Source organism: Cucurbita pepo, chromosome 17 (assembly GCF_057944985.1).
Source record: "Cucurbita pepo subsp. pepo isolate OVF chromosome 17, ASM5794498v1, whole genome shotgun sequence".
NCBI classification, from domain to species: Eukaryota; Viridiplantae; Streptophyta; class Magnoliopsida; order Cucurbitales; family Cucurbitaceae; genus Cucurbita; species Cucurbita pepo.
The window spans coordinates 3,126,686-3,154,532 of record NC_141814.1 but is presented as its reverse complement, the minus strand read 5'-3'; the positions used below and the strand labels follow the sequence as shown (position 1 = coordinate 3,154,532).

The 27,847-nt window shown below is 37.0% G+C and overlaps 2 protein-coding genes across 2 annotated transcripts; one reads left to right on the top strand and one right to left on the bottom strand.

The window, feature by feature from the left end:
- The first annotated feature begins 3,210 nt into the window (after positions 1-3,210).
- Positions 3,211-5,056, top strand: LOC111778132 (cytochrome P450 78A3-like). The gene is made up of 2 exons (XM_023657797.2): positions 3,211-4,264; positions 4,340-5,056. Exons 1-2 carry the CDS (start codon positions 3,269-3,271, stop codon positions 4,949-4,951), a joined length of 1,608 nt encoding a protein of 535 aa, XP_023513565.2. The 5' UTR covers positions 3,211-3,268; the 3' UTR covers positions 4,952-5,056.
- Positions 5,057-17,421: 12,365 nt separating this feature from the next.
- LOC111778244 (uncharacterized) lies at positions 17,422-19,393 on the bottom strand. Its single transcript, XM_023657950.2, has 2 exons — positions 18,776-19,393; positions 17,422-18,129 (listed from the first exon to the last, which is right to left on the bottom strand). The coding sequence occupies exons 1-2, from the start codon at positions 19,337-19,339 to the stop codon at positions 17,617-17,619; spliced, it is 1,077 nt and encodes a 358-aa protein (XP_023513718.2). The 5' UTR covers positions 19,340-19,393; the 3' UTR covers positions 17,422-17,616.
- Between the last annotated feature and the right edge of the window lie 8,454 nt (positions 19,394-27,847).

Sequence of the window (27,847 nt, the reverse complement as noted above, 5' to 3'; positions counted from 1 at the left end):
ATTGTAGAGAGTCGTGATTCCTAACCCTTATTATTATTTTTTTTCTTTTTGAAGGATAGCGTGCAAGCGAGGGGAAACCATTTGAATATTAAAATTTTATCGTTGGTGGAAGCACATGATGACGAGAGGAAGAAAGAGGAATTAGAAATTAACGAAATAAATTTGGCAAAACTCTCTTATAATATTTTATTTTAGATATTTAGACTTCTCACCATTTCAAATAATTAAAATGAGTGATGTTGTTGTAAGATTTTGGAAATGATAGGTCCCTAATCTTGACCCACACGTGCAGGCATGAGCCCACCAGGCGGTTTGCATACCCTCTAGGTCCATCATAGTCAGGCTAATTGGTAGTTGCGGTCTGGAGATAGAACAAATCTTCAAATATCATGCAAGGCATGATTATTATTATCATCATGGTGCACGCGTTCGTACTCATCATCATAAAAGGGAAAGTATCCCGATGTAAATGAGCATATAATATGCATGAGGTCCTTATACTTTTAATTTTAAAATCATTCATATGACACAACCCTACACACAGCCTTCGCATATTACTCTAGATAACATGGATGCATAAGTCTTCATACATTCATCATTTATAACATCATTTAGAAGTTGTGAACTAGAAAACTCATCGTAATGCAACATGACATTCATACATGCACATTATCGTAACATGCAATATCATCGTGTGATGTCATTTCATCATCATGCATCTCATGTCATCACATTATAATGCATCAGCATCCTAATGTATCATAACGTGTATATATATATATATATATATATATATATATATATATATTTATATAACCTAATGTATTAGGATGGATTAGGTGGTGCTTTGTGAAGTCATCTTCCTCTCCATTTGGAAGATATGAATTGGAATCAACAAAATTAAACAACTTTTATAAAAGAATCTTTGCCATATAATTATTTATAATATGGTCCAATTGATTCCAAATTCAAAATTATTTGTACGAATAATTTGATTGCATTAGTTTCATGATATCATACTTTGAATAATCTTATTTGTTGCCAATTTGATCAAGAACATGGGGATTAAAAAAAATGAGATCTTCAAAAAAAAAAAAAACCTAACTTACTAATTTATTGTTCTAATTAAAGTTGCAAACTCAACTTAATTTGACATGAACTCAACTAAATTGATTTTTTTTTTTTTTTTTTTTTTTGCCAAGTTGAGCAATGTGTAGGCGTAGATTCAAGTTATTTTATTTATTTGGTCCAAGTTATAATGTTTTTATTAAATTTATTGAAAAAAAACATGATTTGACTAATCGATATCGTGGGGTTCATATAGGTTGTATCAAATTTTGAGGAGTAGATTCAAGCCAACGAATATTTAGTAACTCCGACTTAGGCCAATCATGTAATGTTGACTTGTTTGGACAACTTTTGTGACATATCAACACGTTTTATGGTTATGATTGTTCTAACATGTGATCTGTTGTATTATGCTACGTTATGCTATGTTATGTCATGTTATGCTATGTCATGTCATATTACGTTATACTATACTATGTAATGTTATGTCATGTCATGTTATAAGTTGTGTTATAATATCATTATACTATGGTGTGAAATCATAAATTATGATGCATAAATCTCCATGTATCACACCATGTAAACTATGCTTACAAGAATGATGTACATGTATTAGACATTAGAAAGCCAGGCGTGAAATTATGAAAGTTATGACAAGTCATATATATATATATATATATATGTCCCATGACTAATATTTATAAGCTTATGCCATAATTTAAAGTTACGAGGATCTCATACATTTTTGTGTGTCACTTTTATCGGGATAATTCTTCATTATGATTGGTAGTATAGACGATACATTAAAATATTATCCACGTCATGATATTATGTGGGTTCCTTTCTTTTTGTGGCTTCCAAGAGAGTGAGTGTGCGCTAGCTAAAGGGCATGAGTCGTGTGTAGAGAAGTACTACACGTCCAATTTTCACCTAGATTAGATATCAAAGTTCAAGGCCATCAAATATTTTTATGAAAGCATAGGTCCCATCATGATTATCTATGTATGCATTTCTGGACAGCAACAAAGGAGTTACTTAATGAGTATTTCTTAGAATACTCAAGCCACGTATTGTTTTTATTTTCAGGTAAAGTTAAGCCTCCCTTGTATCGTTGACAACAACGTTGTGGAGGCCACAAGTTCATATAGTTGCATTAATGTTTAAATTATGACCCTTAAAGGTAGATCAATGCATTTCCATTGCTTTGAACTTAATGTTATTTGCTATTTTATTGATTTTACTTTTATTTGAAATGATCTTAAGCACGGTCAAGTCCATGAAATCATTTATGAAATCTTTTAAATGAATTTTTCCTGCATTATGCATTTAGTGTCGTTTCTATTTTATTAGAAAAAAATAAGTTTGTAATAGTTGAACATGTGCTTGAGTAAACAAAAGAAACATAAGTGAACCAAGACCACATCTGAATGATAGCGATCCTCATGATAGAATGATTAAGAAAAGTTTAAAAGAATTGAAAGTTACTATCTATACTAACAAGATGTAGTTTTTTTTTTTTTTTTTTTATCGGTAGACCAATTATAAGAACTCAATAGTTAAATGTGCACTTGAGTAAACGAGAGAAACATAAATAAACAAGACCACATCCAAATGAGAACGATCCAGATGATAGAATGATTAAAAAAATCTTAAAAAAAAATGAAAGTTACTATATATACCAACAAGATGCAAATCAATTATAAAAACTTAATAGTTAAATATGCTTCGTTTAAAATAGTTTTATGTTGAACAAATCTCTTGCTAATACAAGTAACGTGACCATGTGACAGAGAAATATTGGAGAGATTCAAAAGATGGTGTGGGTTGACCTCTCATCCTTTTATGTATATACTTGAAATGTAAAGCACAAAAGATCGCGTGTGTTTCACGCGCTCTTATTGTCGGAAATTTGCATTCTGATATGACGTCATGCAATGGAACTGGCAAGGCGGCCGTATTGGATAAAAAACTATATAGTAAATTAATTAATGAATTAATTAAATTAATTTTAGTTATATAACATCATACTCCCCCCTGGGCCCGTATATATAAATTATATTTTTGTTGGGTATTTTTTAATTAAATTTCCCCGAGAAATCCTTTTTTAATTTAATTTTTCCCCTATATAAAAAGCCACCACCTACCTTCTTCCCCCTCCACCCCAAACCCAACGCCCTCTCTCGTCTCTCTCCCAACCACTATGTCGTTGAGTACTGAAATCGAAAGCCTCTGGGTCTTCGCTTTGGCTTCTAAATGCTCGCCTCTCACCCAACCCAACGTCCTTTACGCCTTCCTCTTCCTATTCCTTATTTGGTTTCTTGTTTGCATTTTCCATTGGGCCCATCCTGGCGGCCCTGCTTGGGGCCGCCACCCACGGTGCCGCCGCAATTCCCCTCTCTCCACCACCACCATCCCTGGCCCAAGAGGCCTCCCCGTCATCGGGAGCATGACCCTCATGACTGGACTGGCCCACCACCGAATAGCTGCCATGGCCAAATCCCTAGGTGCCACACGACTCATGGCCTTCTCACTCGCCAACACTCGCGTGATTGTCACGTGTAACCCGGATGTGGCTAAAGAAATCCTCAACAGCTCGGTCTTTGTGGACCGTCCGATTAAGGAATCTGCTTACTCCTTGATGTTCAATCGCGCCATTGGATTTGCCCCTTATGACGTCTATTGGCGGACACTCCGACGTATTGCTTCACAACATCTCTTCTGTCCTAAACAAATTAAATCCTCCGAATTCCAACGCCGCCAAATCGCTTCCCAAATGGTCGCAATCTTCGCTAACAACAACAACAACAACAACCACACCTCGTCTCATCACCAAGTTCGTGACACGCTCAAGCGAGCCTCTTTGAACCACATGATGGGCTCAGTCTTCGGCCAGGCTTACAATCTCTCGGACTCAAATAATCAAATCGAGCAACTCAAGAGCCTCGTCGACGAAGGTTACGATTTATTGGGCCTTCTCAACTGGTCCGACCATCTCCCCTTTTTGGCTGATCTCGACCCACAGAGAATCCGGTTCAGATGCTCCCGGTTGGTCCCTAAAGTGAACCGGTTTCTAAACCCGATCATCGCGGATCACCGGTCCAAATCAACCCAACAAATCATGGATTTTGTCGACGTTCTTCTCTCTCTTCAACAAACCGAAAATCTCTCTGATTCCGATATCATCGCCGTTCTTTGGGTAATTAAATGATTTATTTATTTATTAATTTTTCGAAAATACATTTTTATTAAAACAATATATTATATAATATAGGAAATGATATTTAGAGGGACGGACACGGTGGCTGTGTTGATAGAGTGGACCCTAGCGAGGATGGTGGTTCATAAGGAGGAGCAAGAGAAAGTACAAGAGGAATTAGATAAAGTAGTTGGTAGATCACGCGCCGTCGTGGAATCCGACATTCCGTCGTTGGAATATCTAACGGCGGTGGTTAAGGAAGTTCTGAGGCTACACCCACCTGGGCCTCTTCTATCATGGGCCCGATTAGCCAGAAGTGACACAATGGTGGATGGGCATCACGTGCCGCGTGGGACCACTGCAATGGTTAACATGTGGTCCATAGCACGAGACCCAGAGGTTTGGTGGAGCCCACAGGAGTTTATGCCTGAGAGGTTTGTGGGGAATAAGTGTTGTGGGGTGGAGTTTTCGATTATGGGTTCGGATCTAAGGTTGGCTCCATTTGGGTCGGGTCGAAGGAGTTGCCCCGGAAAGGCACTCGCGTGGACTACTGTAACCTTTTGGGTAGCTACTCTGTTGCATGAGTTTAAATGGTGGCAAAACGACGGCGTTGACTTGTGTGAGAAACTCAAGCTGTCTTGTGAGATGGCGAATCCACTGACGGTTAAAGTATCCCGACGGCGGTAAATAAAGTAAATGAATTAATATTATAATAAGATGAACCGTGACATGAACATCTGAATTTCCCTCCTCCCTTTTGATGTAAATATTAATGGAATTTGAGTTAATACATTTTTTTGTGATGTTTATCCTTTTGGAAATGTGATTAAATATGGTGGGGGCCAGTAGGAATTGAAGGGATTATAATCTTTGATTTGATAATATCTATATTTGTGAAAGAATAAAACAATAGAAAACATTGGTGGGTGGTGGGGTTAGAGCATCATAGATGTTAGATTGACGTACACCAGCTTTGCACTCTATCTTTCTCTATTGGGATAAGGCTCGTTGGAGAACCCAAATCAAAATAATGAGAGACTGAGCTCAAAGTGAGCTGAGCTGTCTTCTTTTACTTTTTGGTCGAAACGAAAAAAAGGGCATAGTGAAGAATTGGATTAACATGTCATCCTCCATATCTTTCTAAAATCTAGCTCACTTGTACCCATTTGGATTAACATCCTTACATCGCTCTCTATTTTCATTTAAATTTTAATTGATATTTCATTCCTTGTTATCCTTAATCTATTATTAATAAAGAGTAATAAAAAGATCTAATTATAGGATAATGATGTTTATATACTCCATTAATGAATTTTTAAATTATTTATGGATAGTAAAATCAAGTTGAACGTGTAAATTCAATTGGAAGGATGACCCCTCCCACATGACCCTAAAGTAACCCTTGTTTGGGGGACACGACCCCAAAACCCATCCAACAATTAGTTTATTTCGACGTGGTCTCACAATTCCTCTATGGAAACAACTTTACATCTATTTGGTCCTATTCGAAGAACGGCTGGTCATAGCACGAAAGCGGGCCCACACTCCCCTATTCGATCCATATCTAGCTTATCTAATCCTTTACTAGTTTGGAAGGGGTGGTGGAACACCTATTGACACCGTTCAAACAGCTTGCAGGCTAAAGAGGCTTCCATGGTCGTTTTTTTTTTTTTTATAGTAGTGGTCTGCTAAGTTCCGAGGGTAGTTAGGTGACTTTTGAGGACCTTACCTCTCTAGTTTTGCTCCTCATGGATTATTTGATTCTCGGTAGGAGTGTATATGGTCCGGGTTGGGTCGGGTTGGGGGATTTTTTTGACCCAACCCAAAATTTTTCACAACCCAACCCAACCCTCTATTTTCGGGTTGGGTTCGGGTTGGGTCCGAGTTGGATTGTCAATTTTTCTTTTTTAAGTTTTATTTATCCACAATCTATAATTAATTCGGATACAGTCTTAAATAAAATATATTAAAAGTTCTCAAACAAACACAAATCAATAAAAAATCAATAAAACATAACGAGCATTCAATATTGTGATAAAACTAAGACAACTAAATACCGTATTTTTTTAGAATTGGTTAAAGTAACAAAAATACAACAGTAGATTAGGAAAGGAGATTAGGAAAGGAATAAGTTAGTTATAATTTATTCTAATGTGTTTTTTTTAGAATTGGTTAAAGGAACAAAAATACAACCGTAGATTAGGAAAGGAATTAGTTAGTTATAGTTTATTCTAATGTGTTTTAAAAAAAGTATGAAATATTGAGGTATTTAAAATATATATATATATATATATATATATATATATATATATAAATAAAATGAAAGGAAGACAAAGAAATTAAATAATAAAATAGTATAAACAAAACAAACAAAGAAATTAAAAATAACAAAATCGGAAACGACTAACCTAAGTACCTCAGGCAAACCCATTAATATGAAATAATCTTCCTAATACTTCTATATATTTTATTTGGCTCGGGTCAATCCGAGCGTTTTGCCCATGAACCCGAAACCGAACCGATTCAGTTCGGGTTCAGAAAAATGAACCCAACCCTACCCGAAATGCTAATCCAACCCAACCCAACCCTTATAGTTTGGGTTGGGTTGGTCCGGGTTGTCGGGTTGCCGGGTTGAATGTACACCCCTACTTTAATATAATACAAGGATATGCATGAACTTATATTTTAAATACCTCGTCTTTATTTTTTTTAAAATTGGGTCATGACAAATTGGTATCCGAGCAAAGGTTTTCTATGACTTTGATTCATAGAAGTTGGTCAACCTAATATGATGGCTTCCGAAAACTCTAGAGAAGGTGCGTCAGAAGGCATAATATATATTATAATTATATTCTAACAAAATAATGTTGATAAGTAATTAAAATACCACAGTTAAAACACAAAATAAGAAATAGACACAAAACAATTTAAAACAAAAGTGTTAGAGGACGAACAGGTGAGGCTTGTCTATGACACCTACTTTAGAATCTGCTTTCCACCTCAACTAGCTCCTTGTTAACTTGAAAAACATGGAAAATATGGAATGAGTACAAAGATTCAGTAAATAGTCTAATTATAGGTTCTTAATTGTGTACTTCATATATTAGTGTACTACACTCTTTATTTTCTTGTTCTGTTCTTGGCTTGTGGGTTCTTATCATGATTTATCCTGAGAACCTTGGTCCTTGGATTTTGAAACTTTGGTTATGATCTAATGGCCTTAGTACGGTGGTTCTTTTAGAAATAGATCTCCATTGGTATGAGGCTTTTAGGAAAGCCCAAAGCAAATCTACGAGAGATTATGGTTAAAGTGGACAATATCATAGCATTATGAAGAGTCGTAATTTCTAACAAATCATCTCTCGCAAGCCCACCCTTTGCCATACTTTGTACATACAACCTATCTTCTCCAACACAATTGGTCTTGCCTTGAACTAGAAACCTCCTCATCTTCAACCTTGGCAACTAAAATTTCCCTTCTATCTTCCATTTTCGTCTTTTCTTTCTTCTCTTTGTATTCTTCACGACTAGGCTTCCTCTTCTGCCTTTATCTTCGTCGTTGTAACACCCGCTCATCGTCAACACGATTCACAGGAGCTACCACTGACCTCGATAATAAACTCCGACAACCAATGATAAATTTAAAAAATATTTCCAAAAACATCCCATAAAACATTTAAAACCAGTGCTATTTAAACTTAAAACAACCGAAGTAAATTCTTGACAGCGAAAACATAAGTACACAAACAGACACAGACATGGATTTCCAAATAGTCTCTAGCCCGCTGGTCTCGTCCTCGTCCTCGGTTGGCCTGCATCAACTAAATCTAGAAAGAAAAGTTAAAAATAATTTTGATGAGTAATTAAATTACCCATAAGTAGCCAACTTTATCTCTAATAAATTCTTAACTAATCTTTCCAGGTATTTTTAACTTTTATTCGTGATTGACTCCTAGTTTCTCTTACTAGGGTCATCTGTTCATTAATGAGGTATCTCAGCTACCTCCACCTTGGCATAGCAGATGTTTTTAAGTTTTATTCGTCATTGACTCCTAGTTTCTCTTACTACGGTCATCTATTCATTAATGAGGTATCTCAGCTACCTCCAGCTTAGGTTACTGACTCTCTTTTGATATGCTTATCTAGAATTTTCGGACTCGTATGTAAGACTCGCTCTCAGTCAAATACGACCCGTCTACTAATTTCTCAGGCGGCCTGTTTATCTCATGTATGAACGGTGAGGAGTACTCATGCTCCCTGACTTAGCACACAGCGCGTTGGCCAAGAACTCCGCGGGAATTAGTAAACTATCATACTCATATAAATAAGCCATAGCTCAACAACCAATAAGCATATCCTAGAGTCATAACCTTTCCATTAACATGCATAACATACTCACAGTTACTGCATGCTTTCATACATGTATCATGTTCAATACATAGAACATTCTGGCAATCATTTATATTATGTTTACATCAGGCAAGCAGTCACAATATACAATAAACACTCAATATCATCATAGCTCATCATAACATACTAAGCTCTTAATCAGGTAAACAACATACTCACATGTTGTTTAACAAGTTAAGAACTAGTTCAAAGATCGATATGCTATTTATCTGGTTTCGAATCCCTTTCTCTCTTCAATGTACATTTAATAGGGTATTTCAACACAATTCCTTCCAATTAGACCTATATTTCACCATTTTCAAGGTAGGTATAGGTCAATCTAGATAGAACAGGTCAAAACGAATCGAACGGGACAAACCGGGAGCCAAAACGACGACGCACGCGCCTGGAGCACGCCCAGTCGCGGATCCTCACGCGCTTCTTCTTCCTCCTTCGTTTTCTGAAATTTTTCCAACTTTTCTGTTAATACCCGTTGTATCCCTAAGCCATATCTTACTTCTACAATCCGAATTTCATCTGGATTTCTTCTACAAATTTATAGATTTCCTTATTACGATTCTAACAAGCCCTATTTCATAACTTATTATGCAATATGAACCAAGATATCGATACTTAAAGGTTCGGTGATATGGGTTTTTCATTACCTTTGCGACAACCGCTTAAATCAGCTTAGTTCAGAGTTTGAATGGCTGAACAGCCTTCACAATCGTCTCCCCAACCTCAGGTTTGCACATTGTCACAACAAACGCCAAAGAACCTTAAGGTTTACCGGGCATATGGGTAAGATTCTCCCTTCTCTGATGTCTCTGTTTTCTTTCTTTTCTCTTCCTCTGTTTCTTCGATATTAGTTGGTGCTTCCTCGTCGGCCATGCCAACGCCAACCACCACCACCATCCATAACACTAACACCAAAACAGTCCCTCGTCGGCCATGCCAACGCCAACCGCCAACGCCAACCTCGATAGAAAATCAGTCCCTCTTTCTTCCTTCGTCCAAAATACACCCTAGAGTCCCTCTTCTTCCTCTCTTATTTTGAACGGTCACCACGTCCCCCCTCTCTTCTTCACAACCACCATCAAACTCTCTCTCTCTTGCCCTTTTCTCATAATAGAGTATCGCCCTAATTCTGAAGTTTCTGCCTTGCGTCTCTATTGTCCACACCACATGATTGTTTCTCAACGCCTAACTGCTGATGATTCTCATAATTCTACTCTCTGAATTTTCAGATCTAAGCTTCACGTGCGTTCAAACTCTCTGAATTTTCAGATCTAAGCTTCACGTGCGTTCAAATCCAACACTTAGCTCACGGGGATGTTAAGGATATTTAGTCCTAAATTATGGTTTACCATATATATCATATTTGACCCTTTATTCTGTGAATGAGAATATTTTGTCTTTGGTTAGATAGATAACATCTTTGACCCTTTAATATAGAAATTTTTTTTTTTATATAATATTTGATATTTTATTATAGGAAAATATTTGATAGGAAAATATATTGTATTCATTTATGAGTATTCTTTTCCTTTCTTTTGTAATTTATTTGATGATTATAAGCAGAGAATATTACCACCATTTAGGTGGAGTGGTTTTAGCAAATATTTTCACCACCTAAAAGAGGAAGACATGGACCTTTGAAAGCACCGCATGGTAGGAGGTCATGGGTCAAAATTGGACATGATTAGATTATTACCTAGCATTTTTTAGTTCGTGTGCCTGAGGACATTTGTTCCTTATTCTTTAGTGCTACCTAACATTCTCCTTACCTTGGTAGTTCTAGAGCTTGTGTGTATTGTTCTTGATTCTCTATTTTGTAAGTTTCTAAGGTTCTTAATTCCTTGAAGCATAAGTTGTAACATGCATTTATAAAAATATGTACCTATCAACCCACGTAAATTATTCTAGAAAGTTATAGAGTCATAATGAATTTTTTAGAGGGTTCTAGAAGAGTCTTTAGTAGTGAGGTGTTTCTGAATCCTAACTTGGTTTAGGTTCCAAGCTTGAAATCTCAAACATATCTTAATGTCTTTAAGAATAGGCCTTATAGAAAGTAATAGGTCATTTGGAGCACGTATAGACCTTGAAAGATTATAAGTAGACCTAGGGCATTTTGGTCATTTTACCCCTCATTCTTGGTTTTGTTGCTTAACATGTTCGAATGGCTTTCAAAGTTCGCAACATCATCAAACATCATAGGTCATGGACCAAATGTAAATTACCTTAGGGGCATTATGGTCATTTTATACTATTTCTTGGTTTACCTACTTGACCTTATCCAATGACCACCAAATTTCATATATAATCTCAACATGCTATAATATGCTCAAAATTCAAATTTCATAAGCAGCGGAGTTCATTTAGCATATTATTTTAATGTTACTTAAATCTTGAATAATTTGATCGATTCAGGGTCTTAACTCACGGTTCTTGGTGTTTTTCTTTCATATACCCTTAGTTCATACTTGTTTTAAGATTCGTACAGAAATCTAAGTGATTCCTACAAGTATTTCTTAAGAAAAGTTCAAGATGATTACTTAACTCGTTGTTGATATTCAGGTCCTCAATCCTTGAGCATCCAGAATCCAAATTGCTCCAAATTTTCTTTATTAGATTCATCTTTGAGTCTAGTTTTAGGAACAAAAAAATATTTTGATGAGAACCAGTCTGGAAAGGGTCGAAATTGATAGGAAAAAAAATGTAGAAAGGTCAACATATGGCTACCTTTGACTTTCGACTTCATCTTCTTCCTTTTTAATTATCATATACCACTAATTTTGCCCTTGTAAAGCTTATATAGAGCTCGAATGGATTCAATTTCTTCACGAAACGTTTAGATGAAGTTTCATGGAAGAAGCAGAGACCAATTTCATTCCTTGTTTGTAGTTCAAGTTATAACCTTCCAAAGTTTGCTACAAAACATGTTTCTAGCCAGAATAAATCTAGACACTTTTTTTAGGCAGCCAATTCTAGAGATTTTCAAAACTCAATTTCTTCACGAAACTCGATGGAAATCCTATATGAAATGTGTAGAAGTTGGTAGGAGAAAAAATGATTAACCATAGCCCTCAAATTTAGAAGAAATCCAAGGAAGAAAAATCCATAATATAAAATCGAGTTTGAAGAATACTCATCACTTGATTCTTATTTTAAAATATTGCCCAGAACTTCTTATTTACTTACATATCAAGCTTGAACGCCGTTGATTGTTCTAGAATCATGCTTAATTTTCTCCTTTTTTTTTTTTATTTAAACTTTTCTAGAAATTAGGTTGTGTTATTCGGGCTTAAAACCCTTATTCGGGCTTAAATGCCTTGGTTTCCTTGCGTTACTTTTATCCTTTCTGTGGGGTGTTACATATAGAGTCCCATCCCCACTAGACTAGACTGGAGGTGGTGACAAAAATGAAGCCCTTTTGGGGTCTTAACATAATAGAGAGAGGAGCAAGATTTGGAGGGGCATAGTAGAATCCAAGGACCCGTGACGATGAGTACTAAAACAAAGAAGAATGCAGTAAGAGTGACCGGGAGCAACCTCCATTAGCGGTAGATTCACATGAGGAGGGAACCTTAGTGCATTGGGGGAGACATCTTTTTAATTGCTAGCTTATTTGTGAATCTCTTTGTTATGCACCAAGTTATAACTATGATTTCATTATTCTTATTGAACGTGACAATGTTTAGAAGCTAAACTTGAGGAGGGAGGAACGTAACCTTAGGATGTTTATCCTTTATTAATGATAGTTGATTCCTCCCGTAGGAGTCTGGGCCGTGTCTCAGTCCCAGTGTGGTTACTTACCTTGAGTTGTCTATTTTTTTATATCAATTTAGAGCATTGAGAGGACCTTTCCCTAGTACGAGAGGACCGAGAAAGACGCATCTCTGGTGTACCAGTTATCGTGCCCACGATAAACGTTGGATAGCCAAGTACGGAGTGATAATTCAATAAGAATAATGAAAACTAATAACTCAAATCAGCACCCTCTAAGTGTTAAATTTACTACTTGGGATAGTATATAAATATATGTATAAATATATATAAACATTCAAAGACTCTTCTATAAAAAAAAACTCTAATGTTCGCATGAAAGCCTAACACATAGACTCTAAATTAGAGTAATAGTTTGGCAGACGTTCGAATTTGAAATTGATATCATGGGGTCATATAAGTTGACTTGAAATTCAAAGGACATAATCCAATTTTTATTAAGGATAAATTAGTGACATAAGCTTAAGCTAATTAGGTAAGTGATCCTACTATCGACTCAGTCGGAAGTATTGTCTTATGTATGATAACACGTGTCATGTGTTTTAATAAATGTGTTATCATGATATTTTATGTTATGATGATGTGATATGTTATGCTTCTGTAATATGTTATGATGATATGATATGATGTTATGATATGTTATAAGGATGTAATATGGTATGATGACACGAGATGTATGACGATAATGATACATTGTGATGATATCTCATGTTACGATAATATGCATGTATGAGTTGCCATGTTGCACTATAACATGAATATGTTTGGCAATAAAATGTATAACATGCTACGACATGTATGACAATGAAGAGTTTTCTGATGCACAACTCCTAAGTAATATTATGAATGATGTAATGTATGAAAGCTTATGCATGCATATTACCTAGGGTAATATGTGAGGATGTGTGGGATCGTGCTGCATGAATGGTTTAAGATAGTATAAGGATCTCATACATACTATATGTTTACATGCATCGGGATATATACTTCCCATTTTATGATGAGTACGGATGCATACACTATGATGATGATATACCCATCATGCTTGACATGATGCACAACAGTCATTGTACTTTCAGACGTGCATGATGCACGACAGTCGTTGTACTTTCAGACGTCCGACTACAGCCAACTACCCCCCCCCCCCCCCTCCACCCAACAATCCCAGGTTGCATGTGTGGGCCGTATTTTGGAAAGTACTACACATCTAATAATTTTTCTAGACTGAAGGCCACCTCAGAGATGATTTTAAATGATAGATCCTATTTATGTTGTATGTGTTTGCATTCCCTAACCCCAATAATAAGGTCACTCCCTAAATATTTCTTAAAAAACTCAAGCCACATGCTACTTTTATATTCTAGGTAAAGACAAGACACCCGATTGACGCAACTTCTCATCAAAGAACATGAAACCTGCATATGGTAGTTGCATTTATTTTTGTAAATCTTAGATGATGTAGGGCAGTGCTATTTTAATTTACTTTGAATATTTCCTTCATATTGTTTTAAGATCGTCTCACAAACGTATAAGTCTATGACATCATTTTGTGGAGTTATTTTAAATGAATATTTTCGCGTCATCCCCGTTGTTACAAGCTTCTAGTGGCTTAATTGCATCGAACACTTGAAATTCTTCCAATTTCTATAATTTTTATTCAAAGTGAACACATTTAGCTAGACATGGTTCCCACCCCATAACTTATGAACATACATAAAAATCCTCCACTAAATATACAATGAATTTTAATTAATATTCTTACACGATTATATTCTCAAATATAATTTTTCTATAGTATATTTTTGGAACGTTCGTTTTAATGTTTGGTAATTATAATATTTTAAAATATTTTTTCAAACGTTTTTAATAAATATATCTAAAAAGGGGTCGAATCATGTAGATCAACTCTTTTATAATATAAATAAATATTTAATTTTTTATATTAGTACGATGGTTGCCTTTAGCACATGAAACATATGAGAATCTATTGATTTTTTGTATTCATATTTGACGATTTGAATGGGTCCCAACTAAAAATATTCTCTATCTCTATCATACATGTATATATATATGTGTGTTTATTTTATGACAACTTTCATGCATGGGATAGTAATATTGATATTGTAGGCCATGTGGAAGAATCATTTTTTGACTACTTTTTTAGTATTATTCGATTTATTATTCATAACAATCTTGTATCATACTTAAACCATTTTGTATCCCATCAAGGTAAAGGTAGCTTATCGTTCGTAGTTCTTGAAAAACTATAAGAACGGTCCTTTCAAATAGTTTGAAAAAAAAATATGGTGAACACTTTTAACCTTTGAAGCGAAAAACACTTATGCCTTGTTGTACAAGCATGCTTTTAGATTCTAAGAAAATGGTGTAGTTTTATGTTGAAAGTAAAAAGGTTAATCTAGGCATATTGGCCAGCATGGTAAATACAAAAAGGGAGGAAATGTCTATCTGCAATGCTAGTGGTAAACGAGTTCCTTGATATATTCCTGGAGGACTTATCAAGGGTACCATCTCCTCAAGTCGTGGACTTTTGCATTGAGCTTGAGCTAAGTACTAATTCTATCTCTAACGCCCCTGTACTGTATGGCATCAACATAATTGAAGGATCTCGAGGTGTAGTTGCAAGATTTTTTAGATAAGGGTTTCATATGGTCCAACGTATCTCTTTGGGATGCACGAGTGTATTCCCTAGCATAGAGGATTTGTTTAACCAAGTTAGAGAAGTGACATTGTTTTCCAAGATAGACCTGTGATCAAGCTACTATCAGATCAGAATATGGGAGGGGATGTGCCAAAATAGCATTTAGAACAAGGTACAACCACTATGAGTTTATGGTCATGTCGTTTGGACTCACAAGTGCTCCCATAGTATTCATGAAGTTGATAAACCAAGTATTCAAAGGCTGCGTAAATATGTTCATTATTGTGTTTGTAAACGACATCTTGGTGTATTCCAAGATGGAACATAAGTTACACTTTAGTAGAGTACCGGTGAGTTTAAGGGAAAATATTTTTTATGTTACATTCTCTCAGTGTGAATTTTGGTTACAACATGTTTCATTTCTAGGACATATAGTGTCAACGGATGAGGTTTTAGTAGACCCCTTAAAGGTGAAAACAATCATTAAGTGAGCCCATCCAACTACGACTATCGAGGTACGTAGCTTCTTGGGATTGGCAAGGTCGATGCTTTGTGCAAAACTTTACTAAGATAACCTCCACGCAGGAACGGTGTTCCATTTTGTGTGGACTAAGACATGTGAAGCGACCTTCCAAAATTTGAAACACAGATTAGTGTCGACCCAATATTTATGGTTCAAGAGAGTTTAGGAGGTTTTGTTGTTTATAATGATGCCTCCAAGAAAGGATTGGGTATGTATTGATGTAGCACATTGACTTTGCATCCCGTCAGTTGAATGACTATGAGAAAGACTATACCATTCATAACTTGGAGTTACCTATAGTTGTATTTGCACTAAAAATCTTGCAGCACTATCTGTATGGGGAAATGACTCAGATTTATACTTCTGGAAGGAGAATGTGCTCGTTGATGTCCTAAGTAGAAAGACAACAGGGAGACGGCCCACTCATTGGCCATTATTACATGAGAGCCACGAGTACATGCAGATTTTAAGCAAACAGGGATAATAGTGATGGTTAAGGGAGCTATAGCGCAGATTGCCCAGGACCGACATGAGCTGATCATAGAAGGCGACGAAAGTGACTTAATTTTACTTTGAGTTGGACTAATACAAGTTGGCCCAGAATCCAAACCAATCCGATGACTCGTGCCTCGACCTATTGACCCACGAGTTGACCCGAAATTGCGATCCACGTGTAGCACACTTGCGGCTCAGCTGAGCCGATTCTCCTATGATTAGCTTGTATCGGCTATACCAAATTTGGTGGCTTTAACCCAATTTACACCGCTTATCTTTAGTCAACTTAAAGTATGTTGTTAGTCAAAAGTTGAATTAATTGATGTTGTTGAGTAAGTCAAGATGCTTATTATGTCCTAACTTGATGTTGTAAGAATTCTTAGGTGAAATTGGATTTCAAGGAGTAGATTCAAGGCACCATTAAAGACGTGCAGTGACTCCTCAGCTTAGACTAACCAACCAAACGATTTTATTATTGGACGCCCAAGAGATTAATTGGATGACTTGTGTGCTATATGAATGATATGTACACTTTGGCAATTTGTACCTATCATACTTCTATGATACTATTGTGTGTTATGTACAATATAATATATGATGAATATGCTATGATATGAATTACTTCAGGATATAAATGTTACATGATACATGTACTTCCATATTTCAACCCATGTACCTTATGATAGCATGTCCACACGATGCCTATGAAACATTAACAAACCATATATGTTAACTATGATAGATATGTCGAGTATACGTATGCACGTCTCTTAAGAATGTCATATCATGAAAAGAAAAGAAGTATAATTTGCATCATAATTATGTACCACGATTTGAACCTACGTACCTCATGCATGTTGTTCGTCACGAGCATTGAGATACTTCTCCAATATGATTAATTCAGACGAATACACCATGATAGGATATACACTCTTTCCCTCTATGGCTTTTGGAAGCATGAGCATGCGCTAACTCATAGGCAGACCTAGGGATAAGTATATGAACCCCTAGTGAGTCCATGTGCGTACATGAACCGTGTATAGAGAAGTACTACATATCCAACTCTACACAGACCACCATGATGACATGTGATTGCATTTTCAGAACCCAGTAGTAGGACTATTTATTGAGTTTTTTTTTTTTTTCTTTTTTTTTAATATTCAAGCCAAGTATGCTATGTTTTTTGTCCGGGAAAATGTAAACACCCATGTACGGATGACTGTGTCACTCCAGAGACTACGAAAATAACATATTAGACATATTATACGAGTAGTGATTTTATTTTAATCGAAAAAATAGGTTGGATACATGAACAAAAGTCATAACATTTTATTAAATATGCCTTACTCTAGACTTTAACAAACCAGAATTTTCACCCTATAACACCCAATTAACTCCCATATTTTATTCTGTCAAAGAAACATATGGATAAAATTAAAGAAATAAACACAGATGATAGTGAACTTAGAGACACAAATCAAAGGAAACAAGACAACTTGGTTATTGTCCGCCGTCTTCCTGATGGGCAGATGGCGGCGGCATCTTGGAGAAGACAAGATGAATCCCAGGGTCGTGGTGGGTGAATTTGGAGTCCATCAGAATTGAATTGTTAATCCCTTGAACATTGCTGTTAAAGAAAGCTTTCATTGGCCATGCACCACGACCCGCCGTTGATTTCTTGTTACTTTTGTTGTCTTTAGAATCGTTGGTGGTCTCTTCCTTGTCGCTTTGATTTGTTTGAAGATGGCGGCTGTTGTTGTTTTTGTCTGAGAGAACTACTTCCATGGAAGCTCCTCTGTTTTCTCCTGCCATTGTTATAACTCTTGTGCTCGAGTCTTTATCACCGGACGACACGAACGGTTTCTTGGCTCCATTTCCCTTGTCTTGATTGTCATCATGTTTCTTCCCATTTTTGCCAAATCCAGATGCTTGGGAATTGTAGTTATTGATATCGTGATCGGGCGGTGAAGGCTTCTCCATCACTTTTTGAAAAACAACCGTCTTTCGTTCTACCTGTTCATTGATTATGTTAGAAATCACGATTCTCCATAATGGTAAGATATGGTTCGCTTTGAGCATCCAAAAGACCTCGTACCAATAAAGATGTATTCCTTACTTATAAACCCTTGATTATTTCTTAAATTAGCTAAGGTGGGACTCCACAATCCTCCTCTCGAGCCCTCGAATAAAGGGTGTACTTTGTTCGAGGATTACAGGAAGGAGTCGAGAAACAACCTCCTCTTAATCGAGGCTCGACTCCTTCTCTGGAGTACTCGAAGAAAGTACACCATTTATTCGACACTTGAGTCACTTTTGACTATACCCTCGAGGTTCACAACTTCTTTGTTCGACATTTGAAGATTCTATTGACATGACTAAGTTAAGGGCATGACTCTGATACCATGTTACTAATCATTACTCTCCATAATGGTATGATATTGTCGAATTTGGGCATAAGCTCTCATGGCTTTTAAAAGGCCTCGTATCAATGAAGATATATTCCCGGCTTATAAACACACGATCATTCTCTAAATTAGCTAACGTGGTACTCTCTCCCAACAATCCTCAACGGGCTAAACCTACTATTTTTACTCTCGATTTTCAAAAGTTTGCCAATGCTAAAAACACACCAATCTCAATGAAGTTAAATTAACCCTACCTCTTGAGGAATGGTCTCAGGTTTAGGCTCGGCGACAAACTGCAACTGCGGCGGCGGTAAAACAAGCGGCGACGGGGGCGAAGCGGTGGCTTTAGGCTTCGGCTTTGGCGACTGATAAGGCGACGGAACGGCCGGAATAGACTTGGGAATAGAAGGAGACGGAGCTGGGGTGGGATGTTTATTACTTTCTTTATCAAACGAGCCATTGCGCGGCGGAGACCCTCCAAGCGAATGACTTTTTCCCTTGGGGCTACTGGGTTTTGGCGCTGCAGTGGACGTAACAACAGGTCGGGTCAAAGGCGGGGGCGGTGGCGGTGGCGACGCTTCCTTTTTCGGCTGAGGGGTTAGTGGGGCTAGGCGAGGTAACTGCGGCGGCGATTTGGCAGATTGCTGTGGGGTGGTGGGTTCTGCAAGCTCCGTCAAGGAGGTGGTTCGGATCAAGGGCGGGCGCATCCGAGGGGGAGCAGGTCGCGGTTGGTCGGTGGGCGGAGCGGTGGTTGTGGCGGTTGTTGGTCGGGTCATAGAGCCCAAACGGAACCATGGACGAGGAACTTGACCGGCCATTGAGAATAAGAATGAAAAAGAATGTAGAAGGAATTGGGTGATGAAGAAAGAATACGTGTGGAGTTATTTATAGTGGAAGGAAAAGAATTGTATAAAGCTGACAAATGAATAATAACAAATAACAGATTAAATTCTATGAATTTGAGTGTTTTCTCAATATATTCTTTACAACTATTCCAATTTTTTCCATTTTCATGTTTAACACAAGTTTATTATTTTTCTATTTTTCTATTTTTCTATTTTTCTATTTTTTATTTTTTATTTTTAAGGAATGAAAAACATACACAATTTGTCTTTTTAAACACTAAAAACAAAAAAAAAAAAAAAAAAAAAAAACATTAAAATAAAAACTTATAAGAAAAAATACAATTTTGTTTTCAAAATAGTTATCAAATCATTTTTTACATTTAATTTTTGATAATTTTATTTTGAGCATATTTTAACTATAGGAAAAAAATAAAAGGTTAGGACATTATAATTTTTGTTAAACTTTATTAGATTTTGGGTATTAATAGTGTGGAATGACCCTAAATTTTCTAATTAACCTAAGGTTGTTACTAATGGTACCAGAGACAAACATGAGTTAATGTGTCAGCAAGGAGGCTGAGCTTGGAAAGGGTGGACACGAGGAGATGTGCTAGCAAAACACTGGGTCCTGAAGGGGTGGATTGGGGGGCCCACATTGATTGGAGAAGAGAACGAGTGCCTAAAAAGACACTGGGTCTCGAAGGAGGGTGAATTGTGAGATCCCACATTAGTTGAGGAGGAGAACGAAGTATTCTTTATAGGGTGTGGAAATTTTGAGGGAAAGCTCGAAAGGGAAAGCTGAAAGAGGACAATATCTGCTAGTGGTGGGTTTGGGTCGTTACGTCGTGGTTATTGATTTGTTTCGGTGGAAATTATATAAAGCGGAGGAATCGAAAGAGTAGGGTATTAATTAATATAGGTTGAAAAAGGGAAAAGAAATGAAGGGGGAAGAGAGGGGAGAGGGAAGAAAAGCATCAGATTCAGAGAGAAGGGCAACATACAGCTAATAAAGGGGAAAAGAGGGTTCCAAAGTGCCAAAGGGTATCCTCAAAAGTGACCATCAAAGAAGAGGAATAGGGTTTACTCTAATCTATAGGGTGCCCTAATGCCTTCTCTCCTTATAAACTTCTAATAATTGTATTCTAATTAATGGTTCTATTCCCAAGTTATTGGTTAATCTATATGAATGGGTTACTTCAAGAATTTGTTATTAAACAGTATTTAAGGATGATTATTAATCTTAGGTCATAACTCAACCTTTCTTTCTCAACAAACACAAGTACAAAACAAGTTTTTCAATATCTTATTAACTTATTCCTTACTTTCCTTTTTAGTACCAAATAAATATTCAAAATCTGATGCTTATGGTTTGATGACACGTGGCCCTACCGTCGTTAAGTTACAAATTGAATGTTGTAGGATGACACGGGCTCATGGTTTCGCACGTGTCATAGGCTGATATGTAACTGCTATTCGATGTGATTGTTATGCTATATTGATGAATTGATGTACTTTGTGATATGATATGGGATGTTATGATTTTTTGAAGATGTGCTAAGAATATATTATGTAACTCTTATGATATTTGATATGATATGTGTATGATATGGGTCTTTATGTCTGCAAGCATGAAGATGTTATAATATGGCTTATATGTTACATAGATGATATGATATGATTGACATGAAAAAAAACAAAAAAAATAGTATGAAATACACCGATATACGTATGAAAGTTATGAGAAATAGTGTGAAAAACGTTATGATATGAAAATATGCTAGTGGGATTGTATTGAGGATAATTAAAATGGAAAGATATAGAGACCTCATGCATTATTGTGTGTTCATGCATCCAGGGTACCTAATTTCTTCACAATAGTATGAATGTGTATGCTACTAGGCAGAGGAATGATCATTTGTGACGGTCGCTACTCTCTAACTAGTGACTGGCATCAACAGCTCCCAGAGTATGCTTATCCGATCAGAAAGGAGCCCAGGAGATGTACGAACCAACTAGTGGGTTCATACTTGTACGTGTAAGCCATGTGGAGAAAATTAATTATACATCCAAGTCGATTCCTATCTCGAAGAAAACCCAAAATGACTACTTTCAATGTCACAAAATTTATTAAGAAGATCTTTGTCACAAAATGACTACTTTCAATGAAACTATTAAAAATGGATCAAAGATTGAACTTGGGGAAGTCAAAATAGGCCAAAATAGTGGAGGAGTTAAAAGTAGGTTGACTGTTGACCACGATCATCTTTTTCTATCACCAATTTGTAATAACCCTAAATTTCTACTTGTTAGAGTTGTTACCGTCGTCATCATCTATAATCATATGCAGAATGAACCATTTAAAACTTCATCTTAAAACACTGACATGGACTTAGGTGTTCGAAAACATATTTTAAATGACATAACGAAAGTCTGAATGAAATAAATAACGTTAAATCAAAATACCCTAATATAACTTAAGTCTAAGAAAATAAGTACAACTACCCTATGCATGTGTCATGGTCTCGAATTTCCATGTCGTCACCCGCCATAGAGGGATGTCTTGCCTTTACCAGAAAAAGAAGTAGCACACGACTTAAGTATTTTAAGAAATACTTAGCAAATTGTTAGGTTATGGAGCCTGCTCCTTATTTATAGCTTGGTCAACGGTTATATCCGGTAAAGCTATATTTGGTAAAGTTATATATAGTAAAGCTATATATGGTCAAGCTATATCCGGTAAAGCTATATATGATAAATAGTTATATATAGTAGATGGCTAAATCTGGTAAAGCTATATATAATAAACTATACCATATATATATCTCGTCCGGTAGAGCTTTGAAAATGTACTTCTATCCTCTGTACTCTCTCTTGTTGTACATACCTGAAGTCATCAATAAAAAAAATCCTTTTAGCCAGAGTTCTCCTTGCAATTTTCACTATCCCATTCTTTGTGTTCATCTAGATCGAGCGTGTGCGTTGTTGTGCGATCCTAACAACTGGTATCAGAGCTAAGCGAAATTCACCACGATCTGTGAAGATGGAAAGTTCAAAGATTGGAATTGAGAAGTTTGATGGATCCGATTTCGGTTTCTGGAAGATGCAGATTGAAGATTATCTGTACCAGAAAGATCTTCACGAACCTCTGTTGGGGGTGAAGCCGGATACCATGACCACGGAATAGTGGAAGCTCAAGGATCGACAAGCCTTAGGGATGATCCGGTTGACGCTATCCAGAAACGTGGCGTTTAACATCATCAAGGAGAAGACAACGTCAGATCTGATGAAGGCGCTGTCAAATATGTATGAAAAACCGTCGGCTATGAACAAGGTGTATTTGATGCGTAGATTGTTCAATCTACAGATGGCTGAAGGTGAACGTGTTGCTGATCATATAAATGAATTAAATATGATCATAAGTCAACTGAGTTCGGTGGAAATTAATTTCGAAGATGAAATTAAAGCGTTGATTTTGATGTCATCCTTACCCGAGTCATGGGATATTGTTGTTTCCGCAATCAGCAGTTCCCGAGGATCTAATAAACTGAAGTTTGATGAAATTCGAGATGTAGTTCTCAGCGAAAGTATTCGCAAATGGGAAACTGGAGATTCATCAGGCAATGCTCTCAGTGTTGATCGAAGGGGAAGAAGCAAATCAAAGAGCTCAAACAAACATGGGCATTCAAAATCAAAGAACCGGGGAAAATCTCCAAACAAACTCAACGTAACGTGTTGGAGCTGTGGGGGAAAAGGACACTTTCGGACAGATTGTAACAAAACTGAAGAAGAAGCAGAATCATAAATCTGAAGATGATGATGATTCTATATATACAACAGAAGATGCTGTTGACGTTTTAATCCTTAGTGTGGACAGCCCAGCTGAATCCTGGATTTTGGATTCAGGTGCATCGTTCCATTTGTCTCCAAGTAAGGAATTGTTTCGAAATTTCAAATCAGGAAATTTCAGGAAGGTGTATCTTGCCAACAAAAAAACCTTGGAGATTGAAGGAAAGGGAGATATCTCCATACAAACTCCAGCAGGAAATCAGTGGACATTACAAGATGTCAGATACATTCCTGGTCTCAAGAAGAACCTGATCTCTATTGGTCAGTTGGATAGCACAGGCTATGCAGCAGAGTTTGGAAAGAGTTCATGGAAGATTGTGAAGGGCGCCATGGTTGTTGCACGTGGCACAAATCCGGAACCTTATACACTACTGCAGAGTGTATAAACATGACTGCTGCTGCTGAGAGTGCTTCCAATTCAAGTCTATGGCACAATAGACTTGGACATATGAGCGTCAAAAGAATGAAGATGCTGACTGCGAAAGGAGTTTTAGAACGCTTAAAATCTGTTGATATGGGTCTTTGTGAGAGCTGCGTTATGGGCAAACAGAAACGAGTTAGTTTCACAAAGGCTGCCAGAGAACCGAAGAAAGTGCGGTTGGAAATGGTCCATACAGACGTCTGGGGACCATCTCCAGTTTCATCACTTGGTGGATCAAGGTACTACGTCACCTTCATCGATGACTTCAGCAGGAAGGTATTGGTTTACTTTCTGAAACACAAGTCAGATGTGTTTACAACCTTCAAGAAGTGGAAAGCTGAAGTTGAAAATCAGACCGGCTTGAAGATCAAATGCCTGAGGTCTGACAATGAAGGAGAGTACAACAAATCAAAGTTTATAACATTTTGTGTAGCTGAGGGAATTAGATTAATAAGAACAATTCCCGGAAAGGCAAGACAAAATGGTATTGCAGAAAGGATGAACAGAACATTGAATGAGCGAGCAAGAAGCATGAGAATTCATTCTGGACTGCCAAAGACATTCTGGGCTGATGCTGTGAACACAGCAGCATATTTGATTAATAGAGGGCCGTCAGTACCCTTGAAGTTCAAATTGCCCGAAGAAGTATGGACAGGAAAAGAACTCAAGTACTCACTTGAGAACCTTTAGTTGTACTACGTATGTTCATGTTGATCTAGAGAAGAGAGATAAGCTTGATGCTAAGGCTGTGAAATGCTACTTCATAGGCTATGGCTCTGACATGTTCGGGTACAGGTTTTGGGATGAGAAAAATATGAAAATCCTAAGACACTGTGATGTGACCTTTGATGAAAATGTCATGTACAAGGACAGAGAGAAGATAAACTCTGAGACTACGAAGCAAGTGGGAGTTGAACTTGAGTGGCAGGAAAATTCACGCAGTGATGGTACAACAGAAGCTCAAGAACTCCTGATCCTATTGCTGAAGAACCAGACATGGAGCAAGTTGCACCTGAGCAGGTGTTGAGGAGATCATCCAGAACTATCAGAGCACCAGATAGATATTCAACCTCATTACATTATCTATTGCTGACTGACGAAGGAGAACCAGAGTTCTTTGATGAGGCCCTACAAGTGGAAGGTTCAACCAAGTGGGAGCAAGCCATGGATGATGAGATGAGCTCACTTGAAAGGAATAATACGTGGGTGCTGACTGAGTTGCCGACAGGAAAGAGAGCTCTGTTGAACAAATGGGTGTTCAAAATCAAGGTTGAATCAGATGGCAGAAGGAGGTTTAAAGCTCGGTTAGTAGTTAAAGGATATTCACAAAGAAAATGCATTGATTATGCTGAGATCTTTTCTCCAGTTGTGAAATTAACTATTATCTGAATTCTGCTGAGTATTGTTGCATCGGAGAATTTGCACCTTGAGCAAATTGATGTAAAAATGGCGTTTTTACATGGAGATCTAGATGAGGAGATTTATATGCAACAACCAGAAGAGTTTGCAGCTCCAAGCAAGGAGCACATGGTGTGTAAGCTCAATAAGAGCTTGTATGGACTGAAACAAGCACCGAGACAATGGTACAAGAAGTTTGACTCCTTCATGTGCAAGAGTGGTTTCCACAGGAGTGAAAAGGATCAGTGTTGCTACCTCAAAGAATACACTAATTCTTATGTGTTTCTACTCCTGTATGTGGATGATATACTAATTGCTGGATCAAGTATGAGAGAGAGAAACCACTTGAAGGCAAGCTTGTCTTCAGTATTTGAGATGAAAGATTTGGGCGCAGCGAAGCAGATTCTTGGGATGAGAATTTCTCTAGATAGATCTGCTGGCACATTAAATCTATCCCAAGAGCAGTACATTGAGAAGGTGTTGTCCAAATTCAAGATGAATGATGCTAAACCCAGGACTACTCCCTTGGCAAATCATATTAAACTGTCAAAGGGGCAATCTCCCAAGACAGTTGAGGAACGTGAGCACATGGCATCAGTTCCGTACGCTTCTGCAGTTGGGAGTTTGATGTATGCTATGGTCTGCACTAGACTTGACATAAAACATGCAGTGGGAGTTGTTAGCAAGTACATGGCAAATCCAGGGAACGAACATCCAATACTTCACTTTGTTATGGCAATGGCAAAGTAGTTTTGCAAGGTTTTGTGGATGCTGATCTGAGTGGAGATGTAGACTCTAGCAATAGCACATCTGGATATATCTACACTATAGATGGAACAGCAGTGAGTTGGATGTCCAAGCTTCAAAAATGCGTTGCTCTTTCATCTACTGAAGCAGAGTACGTGGCAATAGCTGAAGCTGAAAAGGAGATGATATGGATGACAGACTATCTAGAAGAATTAGGTAGGAAGCAGTGCAAGAAGATCTTTTATACAGATAGTCAGAGTGCCATACAGTTGGTGAAAAACCCAGACTATCATTCAAGGACAAAACACATTAGAAGACGATACCACTTCACTCGCAGGTTAGTGGAAGAAGGCGATATGTGTTTGGAGAAGATAGAGGGCGCAAAGAATCCAGCAGACATGTTGACAAAATGTGTTGATGTTGGAAAATTAAGATTATGCAAAGCCTTAATTGGTATGGTGCAGTGATCGTTTGAGAATGAAATTCTTGGTTGACTGGATCATTCTCCAAGTGGGAGAATTGTTAGGTTATGGAGCCTGCTTCTTATTTATAGCTTGGTCAACGGTTATATCCGGTAAAGCTATATTTGGTAAAGTTATATATAGTAAAGCTATATATGGTCAAGCTATATCCGGTAAAGCTATATATGGTAAATAGCTATATATAGTAGATGGCTAAATCTGGTAAAGCTATATATAGTAAACTAAACCATATATATATCTCGGTAGAGCTTTGAAAATATACCTTCTATTCTCTGTACTCTCTCTTGTTGTACATACTTGAAGTTATCAATAAAAAAAATCCTTTTAGCCAGAGTTCTCCTTGCAATTTTCACTATCCCATTCTTTGTGTTCATCTAGATCGAGCATGTGCGTTGTTGTGCGATCCTAACACAAATGACCCCACTATTGTGATCAAGGAATGCAAACACATCCAACTCAGGATCTAGGGACCTATCATTTAAAAACCATCATAGGGGTAGCCTCTAGTCCGAACAAAATTTGGATGTGTAGTACTTTCCTAAACACGACTCACACCTGCGAGTGTGGATCCCCAGGCGGTTTGCACCCACTAGACCTATCATAGTCGAGCTAGCTGTTCGTAGCAACGTTCGGAGGTCAGCAGACCCCTGGGTGTCATACAAGGCATGATCACCATCATCATAGTATACGCGTCTGTACTCATCATCATAAATGGGGAAGTATCCTGATGTGTATGTACATACAAAATGCATGAGATTCCTATAGTTTTCATCTTTAAATCATCTTCATGACACAACCCTATACACCGTTTATATGTTACACAAGCAATATGTAGGTGTTGATCTTCATACATTTATCATCAACTTCAATTAGGGTTGTGTCCTTAGAAGAATAAATTATCGTCATAATGCATCATGACATTCAAAACATGCATGTGATCTTGATATGGAATAACGTCATGTTAATCTATCTCATCATCATACAGTCTTACGTCATCATATTAACATACATCATCATTACTTTGTCGTCATCATCATGTACATCATCATTATGTTTTACCTCATCCTCATTATGATATCATCATCATAACATCATCATGTACATCATCATAACATCCTACATCATTCATATTATAACAACATCATCATGTCATCATCAATTAACATCATCATAACATTATACATCATCATCGTTACGTCATCGTCATTACATCATCATCAATTAGTGTCACCGTAACATCATACATAATCGTAATTATATCATCATCAAATAATATTATCATAATATCACACATCATCATATAACGTCATTATAACATCATACATCATCATATAACATCATCATTGTATCATCATTAAATAACGTTATCATAATATCACACATCATCACATAACGTCATCATATCACACATCAACATATAACATCATCATACATCATCATCATTGTATCATCTTCATTAAATCATCATCAATTAACGTTATCATAACATCATACAACATCATCGTTATGTCATAATCATTACATCATCATTCAAATAATGTCATCATAACATTATAAGTCATCATAAACTATATCGTCATCATCAAA